Raw genomic sequence first — 20969 nt, 5'->3', positions numbered from 1 at the left:
CTGATGTTCAGGAAACTGTTTCTAACAAAACAAACTCCTGCAAAGGAAGTGTTACCAGACAGAAAGGTTGAAAAGTGAGAAACCCTTCTGCTGGAAGAGGTTCTGAATAGATCTAGCAAAGGTTGGTTGGAGAACACTTCATACTAAGAAAGTTTCTGGCTTTCAACAGGACGCTGCTAATTCACCTCACTCAGCGTTCTCAAAGTGACTAGGATCCTCTAGATTAGCTGCTGCCTTGCCCTACTTTCCTATATTAGTTCCCTTCTTGCCCAATAATCTGACCATCAGCTTTTGGTGAGAATGTTTGGTAACAGAACAGAATAGGTTTCCAGTAACCCATTGTGCAATGACAATGCCATATGCTGAATGCAAGCAAGCCAAACAAGCACCACCTCAGAGTTCTGTTTTTTTTCTAAATTAGGAGAAGAACTTTGATTTGATTCTTTGTCTTTTATTGTATGAGCAGACTAGCTGTCCCTCCTGGCTGGCAGGAAGCGGTGCTGTGTTCCAAGAAGCCGCTGTGCTTCTTTTCACAAGCAACTAAGCACTTCTGGTAGTTTTCAGTCACGATAGTAGCACTAGTTCCTCTTCTTAAAGCAGTTCAATTTGTGTTTTGAGAGTGTGGACAGGAGAGAATATGCTTCAACTACTCAAATATTATTTGTGGTGACAAGCTGGGTTGGAGAATTGGAAAAGTGGAGAGTGTTTCAGCCCTTAATTTCCTGTGGAAAGTTTCAGCTGAGGAAGCATTGAATTTTTGGTTTCTCTTTGCTGTCAACATGGTAGAGGTCAATAATAGCCTGAACAGATCTAAGAATTGACCAAAAGTCTGGGAAACAAACTGAATAGAGGCAGTTTCAGTGCACAACCCATTTTTCAGGCAAGTTTTCCTGCACTCTGAAGGGAAAGCAAGACAGGGATTCACCTGGTGATGTGAAATGAAGACTCATCTGAATAAAAGACTAAAACTAGCTGGAAGTTTTCCATGTCTGAGAATGAAAGGCGCATCCATTCCTGAGGCAACTTTGAAGACAATGGCTCTCCAGATTCTCTCTCTCAAACTGGTTTTAAATTGGCACCTGATTTTGTGTACATCAGCATTAAGGCATTTCCTTCGTGTTTCTTGGCCGTGACCAGCCTTGAGCTGACTCTACTGACCAGATCCCTGATGTGGCCTTCATGGCCCATTGTGCTCTCCAAGAAATGCTGATCCATAGCAGCTATGGGAGAACATGCACATTCCTAACTGGCATTCTCCCACTCAAAGATAGCTCAAATTCAAACAAATCTGAACAACTGTGATGATATTCACTTAATACATATAAAAGTTGTTGCCATAAAATGCAGCCCACTTTCCACCAGAAATCTCAATGGGAAAATCCAACTATTTCTATTTCCACTCATAAGCCTTAACCAGCTGTTTGACTGTTAATGAAAATCCTTGTAGTTTTCCACAACTGAGGGAGAACTCTTTCCAGGAGTGGCCTGTGGTGAGATTTCTAGTGCACTCTTGCTTTGGATGGACTAAGAATATTAATCTTCTCATGGCATTTTGTCAGCACAGGTTTCTATTCCTGAAAGAAAGGAAGCAATTGGTGCCTCCTGCAAGAAAAACAAGAAACCCTCAAACAACTTCTATGCGTTTCAGGTCTCAGAAAGATTTGATTTAGACTTTGTCAATGGGAATAAATAATTAGTACTTTACTTTATCTACATTAGTCTGTTTGAATCAAGTCAACTGATTGGTGCAGCAGAGTTTTGGATGGAGGTGCAGTTGCCCTGGTAACAATCGCGAGTGAAATCAGAACCTTTTGAACAGCCAGTGGAATGTGGTTCTACTTGGATGACAATAGGTCAAAGCATTTTAATGGGTAAAAATGTAATCCAGTACAATAGGATTTATTGCCACTATGTCATCAGATTGACAATATTCCTGCAAATTCTTTAGCTTGTGACAGACTTCAACTGAAATCTGTTTAGTGGAAAAACTTGTAAAATGCCATTAATCATTTTGTTTTTCAAATCAACCAAAAAGTCTGTGTGTCTCAGGGGGGTTAGAAAGAGTATCTTCCAAGTGAGTGAAATTCAACCTCTCTGCACAAAGCCCTAATGAATGGCTGTTCTGGACACAATAAATGGTTCTAAGAACTAAAGGCTCATTTCTGCAGGGTGCTGAGTACTCTGCTCCAAGTCTATTGGAGAACTTTTGCACTTGCTTAATTTTACACTAACAAAATAGTTTCCAGTGATTTCCTAGGGTAGTTATTCATGCTCTTAAACCTGATTGTATTTGCTGACAGACAAGACCTTGCAGGATTAAGTCCTAAACCAACAGTGAAAGAAAAGATTCCCTGTTCAGTATGGCAAGGGCATGGGGCAGTATTTCATCCTTTCTGCTGACATTTTTCCAGCTTCTGGAATAACAATCCTTTTATTCTGAAGGATACCAGAGTGCTGTCCCAGCTCCTGAAGTGCAGCCACGGCTGCGAGGAGCAGCAATGCAGAACATCAGGACAGGAGAATATGTTGCCTGCAGCTTTAAGGGAATGTCAGATTAAGGTGCCAAAGTCTGCCCCTCTATCCAGGAGCTAAAAGCATAGAAGGCTTGGCCTCCTTTGGGATGTCAGTAGGGGAACTCTGTCATACAAAGACCTCTAGAACCACCTGGTTTGGTGATGAAATGGCCCTTAACATTCATTGTGGGCCCATTGAACCTTCTACTAACTTTCCTTTCCAATAGATGGATGTCATTCTCATTCATTTCCCTTTAATATGAAAAGCAGGTTCTCCTCAATCCTGTGCTTGGTACCATGCATATCCTTTCATTGTTGTTTTGAGGCTTTTACAACAATAAAGCTTCAAGCTAGTAAGTATTCCTCTCTTTGGAATTATTATATAGCTATGAAGAACAGTTGAGCCAGACAATGACACAAACCTGTTTCTTGTCTTCCTCAATGGGAAATGGGCTTTGAGTTTTGTGAGGACGTTCATAAACAGCCAAGGGTGTGTAAGGCAAAGAATGACCTCAAAGCTGAGTTTGACACAGGAGAACAAAGCGATCTCAAATCCTGATTTGAAAAACACCCCGAGACCAAATCAATGGCATAATATCATAATTATCAACACGCGTCATGATGTTGCTGGAACCCACTGGCTGCTTCTGCCTTGAAACGCAAGTAAACACAAGCTCCTCTCCTAATTGCCGTGCAGCTGTCAAGCTCCGTAAATGATGTTTGTGCTGGCAGTAGCTGGGAGATAACTTCATCTATCTAGCATTCATATGGACTGGAGTTGCATCCTTGCTTCTTTCCGTGGGATGTTTTGTCACATTATTGTTTTCAGATTGCTTTCCCTTTGTTACAGTACTTCTGGCTTCCTTCCAGAACCTTCTAGGTTACTTTTTAGTCTCCTTAATCTGTACTTTCTCTCCTGAGCCTAATCAGCCTTGCAGTTGCTCCCACACTAAGACACCCAAGCGGTGTGGCTCGCTTTTTCTGTGGGAAACACCACTTTGTGTTTTTCACAGACTTCATTCCCTGAAGATCTTTTCATTATGAAGTGAATACAGCTTAGCACTGTGCAGAATGTTCCTGAGGAAGAATGCCACCAGCCCAAGCTCATGTGATTCAGAGCCTGTCAGGCCATGGCAGTGATTTGAGGTTTAATTAATCGCCTACGGATTTGTGTGACTTTTGAATCCCTCTGGCTTCGTGGTGGGAGAAAGTGATGCTTTTGCTCAGTTTTACACAGTGAAAAACAAGAGTCAAAACAAGCCAGGGAACATACAGGATAAACATCTTCCACTTAGGCTGTCTGTAGCACTTTTGAACCTGATTTTAGTGACTAATCCTTTATCTAACTCCCAATTATTCAATCTGGATCAGCGGACACTGAAAGTAAATATCAAACCAGAGGGTGAAATTCTAGGTAGGCATATTTCTGTCTCTGTTGACAGCACCCTGTGGTGTTAATGTATAACAAACAAGAGAGCCATTTGTTCCACAGGTCCATAGCACCTATGAGAGAAAACAGAGAAGTTGCTTCTCGGACCAATCTTTGGGAATTGCTTTGGCAATAAAGGCAACTGTGCTGTAGTTTAGATATCTTTTTTTCATGAGTGTTGACATTTGTAATATAACAGATTTTTATTTGATGTATTTTTGTTAACATCACCGTGATAAGATCTGCTCCCTTGTTCACAGTGTTTGCCTTTGAGAAGTAAAACAGGAAAAACACGGCTGACTGAGCAGGTTCATGACAAACATCTTGAAATGAGCTGAACCTTCCCATAAGTAGCTCCTTCAGTCAGTCATGCTGCTGAGTGAAAAGCTTCCATGCAAAGGGCAGCCACAGGGGCAGAGATCACGGGCAGGGAGGGAGGCAGAGGCAGCCCCTATGCACTGGAAGACAAAAATCCTATGTAAAACCCCCTAAACTCACTCTCTTTATTAAAGGCGACATATATATATATGTATTTTTTAAACCAGTTGATATTTTGCACAAAAAATAATGTATTGGCTTTCCCTGAGGCAGCTGAAGGGGTTTCTGATTTCATTAATTCATTATGATGGGACTGAGAAACCAGTCTGTAGCATTCTTCCAGTGGGTCATTGTAAAGCCTTCAGCAAGTACTGCACCTCTCTGGCTCCAGTCTCAGGAAGATTTGAAGCAGGCTTAGGTTCATTCTTATTGTATGCTTATACTGAGAAGAGTCTTAAGAGTTAAGCACTGAATATGTCTCCTACATATGGTTTTGGATGGAGTGGAGAGGAAAAACTTTGTGTACAGAGTCATAAATGATGAGTAAAGTTTACCCCATTAAATAGTTGATGTGGACCACCATTAAAGAACAGGCACAGACATAAATGAAGCTCAACTCTGATTCAGGAGGAATGTTCCCATCTTTAGAGGAACGGGTAACTTATCTAATGGTGATTTAAGGGTGGGGGAGGAGGGACAAGGTTTAAGAGGACATTCTGCCTATATTCATGTGTCGTAAAATATCAGTTGCTGCGTCCAAAACCTCACTCAGGTGATCAGGAATAAGCTGTGGTACAGCTTCAAGAGACCAGAAATGGAGTTGTGCAACCCATAGACTGAGGTAACCATAACATTCTTCAATGTATGGCCCAAGCACACACATGATTTTCCACTTCCACATTATTTTAGTTATCTGACTTGCAAAACACCACATACTGTAAGTTAGACCATTGAACTTGGGAGGAGAGGGACAGTTGAAAACCAGAGTGGCCAACACCATGCTGAGTGTACTTTCTGCATAAACAACTCCTGAGTTTCAGGGTAACGTGCCTTTCCAGATCACATGCAGCCATGCTGAGACAGGGGCTCCTGAGGATGTATGCACAGAGCCCCAGCCATCTGCTCTGCAAGGTGTTGAAAGTCATCTCTGAAAGAAGCATCCCCTTCCCAGATTTCCTATGGACCTCAGTGGAGTTAAGTAACAATATGGAAAGTCAACATTCTGCCAAAGTCTGTGAACCAAAGCAAATGAAGGTTTTAAAAAGCCCTAGTTCCTTAGAAAGTATTGCTGTAATTCCAGCAAGCCCAGCCAACTCCGAACAGCAGCGATGGATACTGCCTGCGGTGATACTGAGAAACCCAGCAGCTAGATCTGATCCAAAACAAGAAATCAAAGACATCCCCTTTGCTGAGTTCAGGAGGGTTTGGATCAGGCCTCTGATCTCTGAAACCATTTAATATATTTCACAGGCTTCTTAAAAGTGGTAACATACAGAGCTCCACAAATGTGGAAGCGTGTTCTGGTTTGGATGGAGAAGCTAAAACTCAGGATGCCATGTAGGACTATGGGCCTTGGCTAAGCAGCTCCAGCCATAGGAGCTGTGTGGTATCCTCTATTGGACTAGAGAGTAAATCATATTTAGACATATTAGGGGTAGGCTTCCACTATGTCTATATTCACAAAAGAGTTCTAGAAAGCTGCTCAGAGAAGCAAATAGTGATTCTTGACCCTGATAATGATTGATAAATGAACTTCTTGAAGCCAGCATTTGATTGTCTGGATTGCATGTGGCAGTGTCAGTCACTGAATTTTCTGGTGCTACTCCTATAAAGAAAGAAGCACTGATATATTGTTTGACTTGATCCTTAGCTAATGCTTATCTCAACCTCTTTGATTAGGGAATCAAAAGCTGAGACAGCAAGTTTTTCTGTGGCATTTTCTAAAACATTAGGTCATAGTGGTTGTGATTCATTTTATTTACATGTTTGGATTTTTTTCCCTGTCTCCCATTTCCTCGAAGAACTTGTGCAAAATGCTATTTTCACTGCATTAGTTTGGAAAATGCAAAGCCTTTGGCGATTTAATTGCCATTTGGGATATTTTATTAGGTGGGATGAGGCAGCTTCTGAGTATTAGAGTGGAATTCCTGCTGAGGTCAGGAGCTGAAAGCTGAGATCAGTAGAAACTTGCAACTGCTGCTGTCTGCCCTGCATAGCCCTTAGAAGTGAGTAAGTGGTGTCAGGCTACCTCTTAGGGAACCTTCTACTAGGACTGGAGAAAAAAATCTAATGAAAAAATCAGAGCTCCTCAGGCTTCCTACTCACATCTATCTCCTCTCATCTGTTGAACAGAGCTTACTCATGCTGTTAACTTGGGATTCTGTTTTATTCTGTTCCTTACATGAAATACAATAGCAAGGCATCTGATCCAAACTCCACTGACACCAGCACAAGGCTTTCCATTGTGAAAGCTGCAGCCTGTTGAATTGGCAGGATTAAAACTCGCACAGGCAATACAAGGCATTCTCTGCTCTTCACATAACCCTTTGCTTAAAACCAAATAACCTTTTCTTCTCCCAGTTGTTTTGCTACTCACAGAGAGCTGCAGGACCAGGGAACACTGAAGTACATAGGACTGCAGGAGGTAACTGTAGTGCCACGAGCCCTGGACCTGTATCTCTCTTATTCTACAGATGTACCTGAATAAATAGCACAACTGGAGAGACAGTGGCTCCGTGTTCTCATGTCTCAGTGCCCTTCCCTGGATTCTTGGTTTACAATGTTCTCCAGAAAACAGGAAAAAAAGGAGTACGCTCTCTGCCTCAGGAAGTGGTGTAGCACAAGGTGACGTCAAGGAAATGGGCCCTGAGGCTGGAAGAACCCTTTTAGTATATCAGCTCCTGCCTGCCCCCAAAATCCTATGTTATTAATAACCTGATGTGTTTTGAGAAGAGATATAACAGCACTGAGTCGTGGCAAATTACAGGGCTAAGGGTGTTGGCTCTGTTACATGAAAGTGGTCAACATTATCTAATCTGATTCCATCATTGTTCATGACCTGCCACTTACCTATTGTTGAATACATTATGATATTACATCATGTCTATTAAGAGCTGCAACAAACTGTTCTACAGCTCCTTGCCAACAAGATCTGGTGGAAAAGTTCCTCGAAGAATTTCTCTGTGCCTCTGTAGGCTAAATGTAATCCATAAGGTTCAGTGTGTGGAGAAATCATACTGCACACATCTGCAGAGCTATTGACATTAACCTTCACTGTGCATCAGTGCAGACATCAGCATGTGAGGAGAGGAGGGAGGAGGAAATGAGAATTAGTGCTAACTTTTGCATTCAATTGCTTCACACCTAACTTCCATTAAAGCTCAGGGGGTTCTGTCTGCTGAAGTGAGGAATGTGTATGCTACTGGTTTCTGAAGGAAGAAGACTGGCTATAAATTAGATCTTTTCTGCTGTTCCATGTCTGTGTGTCAGGTAGATTTTCAGTTCGAGGATGTGTACTGGCTATACCACTACAAGGGGTTGAGCAGGAGCAGAGACTCTTTCAGCTCAATACCAGAATGCAAATGGCTCAAAGCTGGTGGGAAGAGAATCAGAAGGGGGATTTTGAGGATGGAAGAGACAGTGGATCCAGCTACCCCATTGCAGGTGTGGGCTGTGCTAGGTCACCTTTGAGCCCCAGGGATCCCAGTTCTGCTCTAAGGCAGGCTGAGATAGGCATCGTGCTGCCAAGTGCACACTGTGTCCAGCCACCTCGGTACAGGAGCTGCTGAGAGCTGAGGGTTAAAAAGAGGAAAAGAGTCCTGAGAGTCGACAGTTTTAAGTTTCACCCCTGCCAAATTGTCTGAGACAAAGAATGGCAGTGAGGCCCGAAATCAGGAGTTTCAAGTTGCCAGCACTTTCCATTTCTTATGGTATTTCAGTGTTTCCACTGCTTGTTCCTGGCTAAAGCCAGGCAGTGCATACAGTGTGAATAAATTACAATAGACATTTTCAGCTTTCTACAGATTTGGGGACTTGCTCGGAGTGGTAAAGCAGGGGACTGGTTCGCTTTTAACCTGTCCTGTGGCTCCGAAACAGGCAACAGCCTTCGTCCAGGAGCGCCTTCCAGAGTCTGTCTTCTCAAACTTAAAGGGTCAAACTTCTTTCCTTTCTTTACTTGTTTGAAGGAGATCTGGTTTCACTTAGATGAATTAAATGTCAATGTATCTGTTCCTGTGAGTTGCTCCAGTGTAGACTACAGCACTATTGCATGACTTGAAACTCTGTGCAGAGGTCTGCTGCTCTGTGCTATTTATGTCTATCTTTTAAAATGTGTAATGATCAAACACTTCTATATTGATACTTTAGGTCCTGTCTCTGTATAGAGGAATTGAATAAGAAGTCTATGAAATATCCTTTTCCTCCAGCTTTGAGCTTAGTCTACTCAAAGTTGTCTTTTAACTCTCTATTTGCAATCTGCTGCTGTGGTAAGACCTAGATACACAAAAGGATGGAGAAGAAGGGTGTTAATTATTAGGTGATGCTTGCAGAACTGTGTGTCATGGGAACCCCTCTCCTCCACCCTTGCCTCCTAGAGATTTGGCTCTGGGTTCAGTCTGCATTCCCCTTTCCCTTGTATAGATGCCCTTTAGTCATTTATGGGGATCTGAGCTGAGATGGGGAACATTAAATACAACAACCCCCCACTTGTAACATAAAGCTGTGCTTACCAGGCTCTCAGGCATGACCTGTTAGAGATGAAGAATATCAGACCCTTTCTGAAGCTGTGAACATCATTGTGCTCTTTGTTTTACCAGAGCAGACAAGTGAAAATGTTCACACCATAAAGATAAGTCTATCTTGTGAGGAAAATCAGACTCACAAGCCAAGCAGGCAGTAGATTTACAAGCAGAAGCCCTGAAGCACACCCTACCAAACACCTCCCTGGGCAATTGTGTGGTGCCATGGTATGAGATACCAGCGATGAATCATGACGTGTGCAAGCCCTGCTCTGGGGATTAGGGGTTGCATACTGGAAGCAGAAAGACTGTCTGGAAGTATTAGAAGTTAGGTCCCTTTGCAAAGAGTGAAAGGAGGAAGGAAAGAAAGAAGGAAGGAAGAGTCTCACTGCTGTCTTACAGTAGATTTATTTAGGTTTTGTGGGTGATGGTGTGTTGCTTTTTTTTTTTTAAAGGAACAAGTATTTGAGCAAATTCCAAAGCAGTTCAAAAGGTTTCAACTTGTCACATTTCTGGTCTCTGAGCTGAAAGTCTTCCAGGGTTACACAACAATGACTAAAACTGGAAACCTTTCAGACCATTTCCAAAGCGAAGCAGGAAACTGAGGTGACTGCTAAACTGACGCTAGAAAGAGAGATCCACTGCCATGTGTGTGGGGTTAGAGTGAGAGTACCCAGCTTCACTTGGAGGTTTCGAGTTGTTTTCTTTTTGATTTCATCTCAGAACGGAATTGTTCTGGAACCCAGATCTTCACATTGTTTTGCTTAATGTTTTACAAACAGGCTGTTGACTGAAGTTGTCACTGAACAAAAATTCACCCCTGCTTGTTTACATAATGGGAAAATATAGTCATAAAATGGGTCCAGCAACAATTTGGTAGGTATTAAGTTAAGGTGCAATGTGGGGATTATCCTCATAAAACACTGAGCCCTAAACTCAAATGATCAAGATTAACTTGACAGTTGCATTTAGGAATTCTTTAAAAGCTAAATGTGATGCTTAAGGCTTTTAAGTTGCTGTTGTTCTGAGCAAGTTGATGAAAATCAAGAGTTCCAGGTCTGGAACTCTTCTGGAACAGGTTGTTCATCTGGAACAACCAGATGAAAATGACAAATACAATAAAAAGCCTTTCTTTTGCTAGTGTTGGCTTTGTGGTAGCTCTTCACTGGGTGTAAGTAGGTGTTAGGTTTGTTCCTCTTTCTGCCACTGCACTGCTTTATGACCTTTGAAATACATCTAATTGGGGTGAAGTTTTCAAAGGTACCCATCTGGGGGGTCACTGTGCAGACCCCATGAACACAGGTCTCTAGAGCATCTCCCTGAGCATGTTTCAGTATCCAGCACAGTGAAATCCTAGCCTTGGCTTTGATAATTAGAATATGTGCTGATTTTGTGAACTCTGATATCGATGTGCTTTAGAAAAACATCTGGACCCTCTCTGCCGTTTAATCAAATGAAATCTTTGAGATTTGTCTTCCTTCTATCCTGCCTAGCTTCACTGCTCCCCTTCTATGTCTAACCAGTTCTTATTTGGGAAGGGAAATACATTTATCTGTTTATAAGAATGATTAGCAAAAGCACTGCAAACTTCAGCACGCTTCCTCCTCTGAACAACAGAACAGTGTGCAAGAGGAGGCACATGATGTGTACAAACATGCCCAGAAAGAAAGCGGAATAAAGCCCATGGAAAGTAAAAGCGAGACACAAAAGGGCAAGGGTTCGTGTGTTAGTGTTAGAGGAAGGTGAAAACGCTTCCTGGCAACATCTGAGAATCATTTGCAGCAACCGATCCATGAGCTTTAGTGAGTAGAGAATGTTTTAAATCCTTCCCCACCCCCTTTGTTAATCTTTACCAGGTAGTAAGACCTTTAATGTAATTCGTATGGCGTTTGGAGGGATGGGTGAAATGTTTCCATTTGAAAACGAAGGAGTTTGCCGTGGCTCTCAGATTTAAGTTCACAAGTCTGGTTGTAAGTCTGTGGTCTTCTCCCCTTTAAAATTTGGTAATAATAATAGTATAATAATAATAACAATAATAGTCTTCAGGCTGTTCTGCAAAAGTCAGTGTGTCCCAGTAGCGAGAGTGATGAACTTCATGGCCTCAGTACTTCTTGCTTGGGATAGGAAAATCCTATTCCTGTTTGAAAGTGTCCCCATGAATGAAGGACAGCTTATAACACAGATTTACATAATTCAGAAACACTGGAGGATGGGGTTTTAGGCTTAAATGTTCTGAGCAACATCAGACAATGTAAAAGAGTTATTAATTATGATGTATGAGTATTATTGTACTTGAGAGACTTTCAGAGAGAGCCTGGAAAGGTTCAGAGCTGGCTTACTTACCTTAAAGCACACCCAAAATACTGGGCAGCCTTTTTAGGTGGTTTTGAGTGGCTGAGGAGACTTATTTCCTAAAACTTCAAAGTACATTTGGGATTTTAGGTCATCTGGGGCACGTCTCCACTGTGCAATGCCAAATGACTCTGAGCAATCCAATTTTCAACATGGAGAATGTTTAACTCAGATCCTGAGAGCAGTATATGGCTGTTAGAGCAATATATGGCTGTAAGCGTTGATCTTCATTAATTCTTTTTTACCCTATCCAGCTGCAGGGCTAGGTTATTTGGTCCTGGTTTAGGAAGTTCTGCATCACATCCCTTCCTTATTACGGACATTGTGATTGTTCTGCAAGATCCAATCTAGCATCTTACTACATAGCTTCATTTATACCAGTCCAAAACTCATCATAAGCATCTATCTATTATTACAACCTGTACTTAGGAGTGACTCTAAGTAGAGTCAGAGTTCCTAATGCAAGATGCCTCACAATGAAAGTCATCTCCTATGTGTGACAGACTACTGTAAAGTCAGAGTGGACTTTGCCTCACGGCTGCGTGTGTGGCAGCCCATGATTATTCCCAGCACCAACAAAACCTAAAGATGGTGCCAGAAAAACACCACTTTTGAAACATGATGATTTGCTGATGGCAACAGCAGAGAGTGGAAGCAGCTCAGTAGTCCTTGATTCATGAACTGTTTAGTCCCTTTTAGAGTCCCAGGACATTTGTGAGTATTTTCAAGGAACTCTAGTTTGAACCAGTCAATAAGAAAACCAGTCTAAGCCCAAGTATGGTTTTTATTTAAGCTTATATTGACTCCTGATTACAATTTGCTTCATTTTCACACCTCACATTATGAGGTTCTTAAAAAAAATAACTCAATAGTTTCCAATTTTTTGTTTGTTATGAAATATGACTTGTAAAATGTTAGGTCAGGAGTCTTCAGTAGACTAAGGCTACACTGTTTGTTTAAAGCTATGAGTGAAGCAAGTCATATGAATGTTTCCAAAGAGTCTCTTCCAAAAGTATTTTTGGAAACATTAATGTTGTGTTTTTTAATGAAGGCCACATTCTGAGGCTACGCCACCATATGTCACATTCATTTCTGCCCTGGAAAAAAAGAGAAAAGAAGACCAAAAAAAAGAAAAGAAAAAAGAAATGGAAACTATGTTTGGCTTTTAAGTGTTTTTGGAATAATGTCTATGCATGCTTGTCATTGTTCCTTGGATGAGAGAAGAGTTCTCGGTCTGTTAATCTAGTCCATCCAATATATATTACACTCTATGGGCCTGACTCTCCTCTGCCTTGAAGTGTGTGCAGTCATTTCGACTCAAGCAAAGTGAATGAAGAGCTGAGGAAAAAGACTACCGCTAGGAAAGTTTTTTTTCTTTCTAAATTCATTTTCCATGAATCTGTTGGCTTCGTTGTAAACCTACATCTGAACTTTTGTCAGCTGAACCCAGCTAAAAAACGGGAAAAGTACTTGTCATTTTTCCATTGCAAACTTACAGTTCTTGGAAGAATAATGACAGTTTTACCTCAGGAAAAAGAAAAAAAAAGAATGAATTTAGCTTATTTTCTTCAGAGGTGTCAGTTAGAAGCATGGCGTTTGCAAAGATGTTGGGTTGTCCTGGCTGTGTCCCCTATCACTTCTGACTTGTCAATGTTCGTGTGTTAGCGCTTGGGATATGGTGGAATGAGCTGAAGACCTGCAGGAAAAGGCATTTGCCTTTTTCAGTGCTGTATCCTAGAAGTAATTCATAAGCGTCCTGTAACTGATTATTTCAGCTGAGTCTTTCCTTTCTTATTGGATTCCTGTTGATGAGGTCTCAGTTTCTAACATAAGTTCTTGTTATTAGTCACTAAACCTATAGCCCAGCACTTCGTACTGCTGAAGTTCATCTGGTTGCAATCTGCAAAGACATCCCTTCTTTCTCTGCTCTGACAGAGGAATCTCCTCATTCACATCACTTCCTAAATTTGTGTCATCCACAGATTTTATTAACATGCTGCATGTTTGTTTCAAACCCATGAATAAAAACGTAAATGCTTTTAGGAAGCTGGATATTTTTTGTTTGTTTGCTTTAAGGAACGATTTGAGAGGATTTGCAGGACCTCAGAGGTGTTTCTTTCTCATTTCAAATGTAAATGCTTTGCTACAAATGGAACAAATATGTTTTTGTAGCACTGGCCCAGGAAAGCTCAATTCCACGACCAGCTTTTTCTGGGCAGTATCTAAACAAATCGAATGATGAATGATGGAGTGTTTTATACATTTTCTGGTTGAAAAAAATTAGCACTGGATGTGCTAGCCATGCTACTGAAGTCTTATATCTAAATGAGGGTGTTCTACAGGGCATTTCTTCTAATGGAGAAAAACAAGCAAACGTGCAACAAAGAAATCATTAATGACCTCAACTATTTCAATGAGAACCTTAACATGAGCCGGCTTCAGTGTGCGCTTGCAGCCCAGAAAGCCAACCGTATCCTGGGCTGCATCAAAAGGAGCATGACCAGCAGATCGAAGGAGCTGATCCTGCCCCTCTACTCTGCTCTCGTGAGACCTCACTTGGAGCATTGTGTGCAGTTCTGGTGTCCTCAACATAAAAAGGACATGGAACTGTTGGAACAAGTCCAGAGGAGGCCATGAGGATGATCAGGGGACTGGAGCACCTCCTGTATCAAGATAGGCTGAGAAAGTTGGGGCTGTTCAGCCAGGAGAAGAGAAGGCTGCGTGGAGACCTCATAGCAGCCTTCCAGTATCTGAAGGGGGTCTACAAGGATGCTGGGAAGGGACTCTTCATTAGGGACTGTAGTGATAGCCAACAGGTAATGGGTTAAAACTTAAACAGGGGAAGTTTAGATTGGCTATTAAGAGGAAGCTCTTTACTGTAAGGCTGGTGAGGTACTGGAATGGGTTGCCCAGGGAAGTTTTGAATGCTCCATCCCTGGCTATGTTCAAGGCCAGGTTGGATGAGGCCTTGGGTGAGATGTTTTAGTGTGAGGTGTCCCTGCCCATGGCAGGGGGGTTGGAACTGGATGATCTTAAGGTCCTTTCCAACCCTAACTATTCTATGATTCTATGATTTGGCTAACTTTAAGAGGGTTCATGCCATTCCTGTGGCTGTTCATGAGAACCCATCCAAATCTGAATGTTCACCAGAACGTCAAAAGAGATACTTGCAGTGAGTTCACCACAAAGGGTTTTGATTTCTGTTTTCATCTCCATACTAGATGTTTGGTTTGATAGGGACATTTCTAGCTAGTTGAGTTTCTAACTGCCTCATATTTCCAGCCTTATGTTTTTGAGCCGAGTTGCGTAATGAATGTCAGAGCCTCCAGAAAATTGCTTGTGATGGCCACAGAGTGAATGTTTATTCAGATTCGGTGTTACACAGTTCTGGCATACGGAATTCAAACAAAAATGAACTTTTTCTTCTATTATTTCATAGATTTCCAATGACCAAAGGAAACAAATAGCCCCTGGGACGGACAAGTCTGTTCTGCAAACTGATGCCACGAGGCAGAGATGAGAAAGATGACTGAGCAGCGTGGTTGCTATAGGCCTGTAAACACACAGGGAAATAAGACCAGTTACCAAGGCACTTGTCAAGAAAGCCCGGAAAAGGGGATGAAAAGATTGCAGAAGAGGTTTCTCCACAAGGATGGCAGCTGCAATGTGTACTTCAAACACATCTTTGGGGAATGGGAGAGCTATGTAGTGGACATATTTACCACACTGGTGGACATCAAGTGGCGCCATATGTTTGTGATATTCTCGTTGTCATATGTTCTTTCATGGTTATTCTTTGGACTGGTCTTCTGGCTGATAGCAATCCAACACGGAGATTTATTCAATGATGAAGAAATAACCCCCTGTGTTGCAAATGTCCATAGTTTCACAGGGGCATTCCTGTTCTCCCTTGAAACCCAAACGACCATCGGGTACGGTTACCGCTGTGTTACAGAAGAGTGCTCCGTCGCAATCCTCATGGTTATCTTGCAGTCAGTATTAAGCTGCATTATTGACACCTTCATAATCGGAGCAGCCTTGGCTAAAATGGCCACAGCTCGAAAAAGAGCTCAAACCATTCGTTTCAGCTACTATGCTGTTGTTGGCCTGAGAGATGATAAGTTTTGCCTCATGTGGCGCATTGGTGATTTCCGGCCAAACCACATGGTTGAGGGCTCTGTACGAGCTCAGCTCCTGCGCTACAAGGAAGACAAGGAGGGGAGAATGACAATGGAATACAAGGACTTGAAGTTGCTAAATGACCAGATCATACTTGTTACGCCAGTGACCGTCGTACACGAAATTGATAGCGAGAGCCCCTTGTATGGTCTAGATCGGAAAGCTCTGGCCAAAGACAGCTTTGAAATCTTGGTCACATTTGTCTACACGGGTGATTCAACAGGAACTTCACATCAGTCAAGAAGCTCGTATGTCCCCAGAGAGATTCTTTGGGGCCATAGGTTTAATGATGTCTTACATGTAAAGAAAAAATACTACAAGGTGGATTGCTTACAGTTTGAAGAAACCACAGAGGTTTATGCTCCTCACTGCAGTGCCATGCAGCTGGATCGAAAAGAGCAAGAATGGAACCGAATTGAGAAGACGCGGGAAAAAGAAGCAGAGACATCAGCACTGGAGATCAAGCCATTCAGTACCGACCGAACATCATTTAGTGCAGTTGCCCTCATCACCAGCTGCGAAGATCCAGAAGACCCAGTGACAACTGTCAGTCAGCCTTCTGGAGAAGTTTCATATCAGAAAGCAACTGTGACCTTAAATAGGTTATCAATAGAGTCCCAAATCTAGCTTTTCACTGCAAGTAAAAGCACTTCCAACAAATTCTCCCATCATAGCTTTTAGAATGTAAACAGTGAACTCATCTGCACAAGTATTTCTATTACAAACCTCGCTGACAGTATGCCCACATTGTAATACACTGCTGAGCTGCTAAAAGGAGCTCCGTGCTGGTTAGCGTGGGTATCAGCAACAGATTAGCATTGGCACAAGAGAACAGCTTATATTTGGGTTGACTAGACAGCTACTGCACTTGAGCAAACTTACTGTAAACTTTATTACCCTGCAGGGACCAATGTTGGATGTACCCAGAGGCAGATAATGATCTAGGCAGGGAACAGACACAATGGAGTGTGCCCTCTAGGTCAGGTTTTCAAAGCTGCCTCATTTATTTGGAAAGCCAGTTCCCAATCTCTCTAGGAGGCTCTGGAACTCCCCACCATCACAACATTGCACCTCTCCAGCAGTTCAAACAAAGCCCTCATCCCAGGGTTACACTGGTGAATCTATGGGGGTGTGCTTTGTAGGAAGGAGCGAACTGAACCCAGTATTACTGGGTAGCTTTGGAAACCTGCTTACACCCTGCCTCGTCCTGTGGGAGCCACAGCGGGATCTTGCAGAGCTTTTCCCATTTCCTGTGGTGAGCTATTGCTAGAAGTGCCTCTCCCTGGGCAGCCTGAGGTAGGTGGTATGTGAGCTGCCTTGGGGCTGCATGCACAGTTTGCTACCTGCCAAACTCACTTGCAGCGTTCAGAAAGCAAAACAAGTTGACACTGAAATCAGCAAAAGCAAGTTGAGCCTCAGAGAGAAGGTGCTGGGTTTAGAGTGAGCTGTGCAATATTTTAAATCAAGTGTTTCATTTCAGAATGTCAGCCTTTGCTTTTCTCTTTTAGTGTATTACGCTTCTTTAAAAGGACAGTGATCAATCTGGAGACCAAAGAGTGTGATTTTGTCAGAAGGAAATACTTTCATTCCCCTGAAATAACTGTGTTAAAATGATCCTTCACAGACAAATTCAACATATTCAGCTGTCATCTCAATAAGGCAAAAAAGGAGAATGTCGACGTTTGGAAGTTACCTGTGACATGGAAGTTCCACGCTCTGCACATCCTGTGCTTACTCAATAAGCAGTATCTCATCGTGCTTTTTTTCCCCTTGATGATTATGGTTCATTTGCATTGTATGTAATTATAATGCTAATGTAAAAGTAATTATCTCTGAATTTGTGGTTACCTAAACTGGGATTTAGCTCACCTGACCTCAGCCCTCAAGAAATCAAGTGTTTGCCTACCTATTGAGGCCTCTGTGCTCACTGGAACTCTTCTTCTGTCTTCACAGGGGACTTTACCCCGTTTTGCTTTGGCTTTTTAGGGAGCTGAAGGCAACAGGATGTGTTCATCCTTCTCTGTTTATCGTTGAAAGAGATGAGATGATGGTTGTGGCAATGCTGCCTAACTTTAGGCTGCTAAAATTAGGTCTGACGTGTCACTCACATCATTCTGACTAATTAAAAGGTTTTATGAGCTCATCACAGTTAATGAAGAAAAACAGCATGCTGAATCTTTCTCCGCCTGAAATTTACTCCATATAGTAGCAATGCTGCATTATTTTCATGTATCTTGCATTTTCTCTTTTGCTAGCACTTGATAGAAATGATGCCTTTAGGTAAAACGAAGCACATTAACAAGCCTGGGGGGAGGTCGTTATTCCAGAACTCATTAGTTAGCCAATTCTATATGCTGAATCATCAGCACCATCCATCTATAACTATAGTAGAAAACATCTTCTTGTATCCTGGATTTGAGCATTGTCAAGCATTGGGGAAATGGTCTAAAAAATGGCAAGGAATATAGAAAAATGTATAAGGGTCTCAGTACTCACATGGTGTTGGAAAAGACACCATCTGGATTGTGTAAAATAGAATATAACCTTGAAGCCACTTGAAGGAATCCATCCACACTCCTCTATCCATGAAAGATCTTGGCTGGGATACTTTATTTGATGTTGGGCACCTCACTTTGGGGAAGACATGGAACAATTTGAAGCCAATCCAGAGATCTAGAAGAAATGTGAGTGAGGAAGTGGGGAAATATCTTCAGGTGTTTCAGTCCAAAAAGGGGTTAGAAAACAAAGAAACAGTTCTCAAACACAGAAATTGCAATTTAAAAGAGAGGGACAGTCTGTTATTGTATGTGGTGGGTAGGACAGGGCTTAAATTGAAACCAAAGAGATTGAAGTGAACTGGGAGCCTGCTGGAGAAGATGCCTTGTAGGAGTGATACAGGATAAGCTCTTGCCTTGAATTTTCCAACCCTGTTTTTCTGTGATCCTGATTATCAGAAAAAGGGACTGTATAGCATGAAATCTGCTTAACTGCTCACTTTGCAAGTATTTACACGTGTGTTTGTGCTTAGTTATAGAATCATAGAATCCTGGAATGGTTTGGGGTGGAAAGGACCTTAAAGCTCATCCAATTGCAACCCCTGCCATGGGCAGGGACACCTTCCACTAGAGCAGCTTGCTCCAAGCCCCTGTGTCCAACCTGGCCTTGAACACTGCCAGGGATGGGGCAGCCACAGCTTCTCTGGGCACCCTGTGCCAGCGCCTCAGCACCCTCACAGGGAAGAGCTTCTGCCTAAGAGCTCATCTCAGTCTCCCCTCTGGCAGGTTAAAGCCATTCCCCCTTGGCCTGTCCCTACAGGCCCTTGTCCAAAGTCCCTCTCCAGATTCCTTGTAGGTAAAGCTACCGAGAGAGAGGAAACACTACTGAGCTGTGTAACCAAAACCCAAATAATATCACCAAAAGGTGCTCGTTTCAGGTGCTGTTTGTAAAAGCAGTTTCCCTCGAGCTGTGGATCTCAGCTACTTTTCCCTCTCCATTATGTACTGTGTGAGCCTCTTGCGGTGAAAGAAATTCCTTCCTCAGAACGACTTTCCTGTGAGTGGAAGTACCAGGAATCTGATTGAGGGTTTTGTCACATGCTTCTTGGTATAGATAGATAGATATAAACACGTGAGCATGTAGAGTAATGTATGTGCTGGCGTGTAAGCCAACCGCTAACTGATGAGGGTCAGGAAGAAACTTCTCTCCTGGGCATGTTAATTCGTAACAGGCTACTATACAGTTTCTCCTACTTTTATCTCCAGCATCTGATACCAGCCAGTGCTGGAGACAGGATACTGGTTGAACCACTGGTCTCAACTTGTCTGGCTTTTTCTCTGTTTGATATTTTAATTTCATTTATCACAGTCTGTAGAATGATGGAGAGTGAAGCATGCATTGCATTTCTATGAATAAAGACTCAGAAATAAAGAACATGCCTCTACCACACACCTTGTGAGAGCACGTTTTACTTCCCTTCAGTTTTAAGCTTCCGTGCTTTATGCACCGAGAGGTCATGGAAAGATTGATAAGGTGCAGAGTAGCCTTTTGACTTTAAAAGATGCCAAATCACAGGCAAACCCACCAGGTTGTAAATACATTCAGTGGAAGCTTCTTAGCATGAACTGTGACAGAAAAGGCAAATAAAGCCCTGCACACAGACATATGTACACACATCTCTGCATCCAGAACTTGTGTTCTTAACCCACATCCTCCTCACCTGGTGGAGGATCTTTGATGCATGGACCAGACAGGAGTGGATGAAGGCATAGGAGGGTACACAAAACGTGCAGCCTCCTTCCATAACTATCATTTCAGTGGGGTCTGATTGTGCTTTTAGCAGATGTAGTCCTTACATCCTCCTTTCCTAGGAGGGAAACATGGAATGGTTTGGGTTGGAAGGGACCTTAAAGACCATTTGGTTCCAGCCCCCTCAGCTGGAAGTTGCTCTCCCTGTTCCCGTCTTTTCCACAAAATTGTAACAACAAAGAGAAAACCCAAACCACTTCGCATTGGACCCCTGCTTCCTGATTATAGCCGCATCTTGGTTATTTTCTCTTGGAAAGCAGCACTATTGTTCTGGGTCAGGATTAGTTTATGTCAAAGGGAATATAAGAAGAGATTATTATACGATTTATTTTTCCAGCTTTGCCTACCACCGTTCATTAGGGCAGTTGGCATTTTCTTCCCCTTTATCATGTATCATTTAGCGCATATTTTGTGTGAAGTTGAGTTTTAGATGTGGGATATAACATCTATCAGAGAATCAGGGAGTGGGTTGGGTTGAAGGGACCTTAAAGCTCCTCCAGCTCCAACCCCTGCCACGGGCAGGGACCCCTTCCACAGAGCAGCTTGCTCCAAGCCTCTGTGTCCAACCTGGCCTTGAACACTGCCAGGGATGGGGCAGCCACAGCTTCTCTGGGCACCCTGTGCCAGTGCCTCAGCACCCTCATAGTAAAGAATTTCTTCCCATATCCAATCTAAATCCCTTTGTTTATCCCCTGTTCCTTACATGCTGTGCAGGAGGCCTGCCTTCAGCTGCCTGCCGACCCTGCAGCATTATGGTGACACACTCTCATTCCCTTCAGGAAATAACAGGTACCTTCCAGGGTATCCGAAGTGTTTGTGTGGGAAGAGAGAATTGCTTGTAAGCTTTATTTAGCTCTTAAAATCTTCACTGGTTTTGAGCTGAGAACCTGCAAACACAAAGAGTGGGTGTCTGTGGTGGGCCTCAGAGGCCCGTTTAGGGAAGCATCTGACAACAAATTCACTTCCAAGAAGACAAGAGGAAGCGTGACAGAAGTGAAACAAGGATGAAGCAAGGAGCAACTACAGTTTATGTCTGGGCTGAAAAGCATGGGTTGGTGGATCGATGGTTTCCTGGGGCTTAATGTCATAACACAGGAGCTCCTGGAGTTTAAAGCTTTTCCTGGGGTCACTCCCTGT

The 20969-nt window shown here is 42.6% G+C and overlaps 1 protein-coding gene and 1 long non-coding RNA gene across 8 annotated transcripts in view; both read left to right on the top strand.

Annotated features, from left to right (window-relative positions):
* The window catches only part of LOC134162728 (uncharacterized), a 225833-nt gene extending 206361 nt beyond the window's left edge, over positions 1-19472 (top strand). The window contains exon 2 of the long non-coding RNA XR_009964429.1: positions 18868-19472. This is a non-coding gene — a long non-coding RNA (uncharacterized LOC134162728). The remainder of the gene's footprint in view (positions 1-18867) is intronic.
* Positions 1-19472, top strand: part of KCNJ16 (potassium inwardly rectifying channel subfamily J member 16) — a 34268-nt gene extending 14796 nt beyond the window's left edge. For 2 of the 7 annotated variants that reach the window (XM_062616920.1, XM_062616919.1), the window contains one exon: positions 14788-19472. In XM_062616920.1, the coding sequence (XP_062472904.1) occupies positions 14865-16154 (1290 nt within the window). In that variant the 5' untranslated portion in view covers positions 14788-14864 and the 3' untranslated portion in view covers positions 16155-19472. Of the gene's footprint in view, positions 1-463; positions 2154-5318; positions 6031-6953; positions 7872-9778; positions 10059-14787 lie in introns of those variants that run through there. The other 5 variants (XR_009964428.1, XR_009964426.1, XR_009964424.1 and 2 more) reach the window with 5 other exon arrangements.
* Positions 19473-20969: the final 1497 nt, after the last annotated feature.

Source organism: Pezoporus occidentalis, unplaced genomic scaffold (assembly GCF_034315485.1).
Source record: "Pezoporus occidentalis ecotype Australia unplaced genomic scaffold, CSIRO_AGI_Poc_V1 ctg190, whole genome shotgun sequence".
Classification (NCBI taxonomy): Eukaryota; Metazoa; Chordata; class Aves; order Psittaciformes; family Psittacidae; genus Pezoporus; species Pezoporus occidentalis.
The sequence above is the reverse complement of the archived record's forward strand: the minus strand, read 5'-3'. Positions and strand labels throughout refer to the sequence as shown.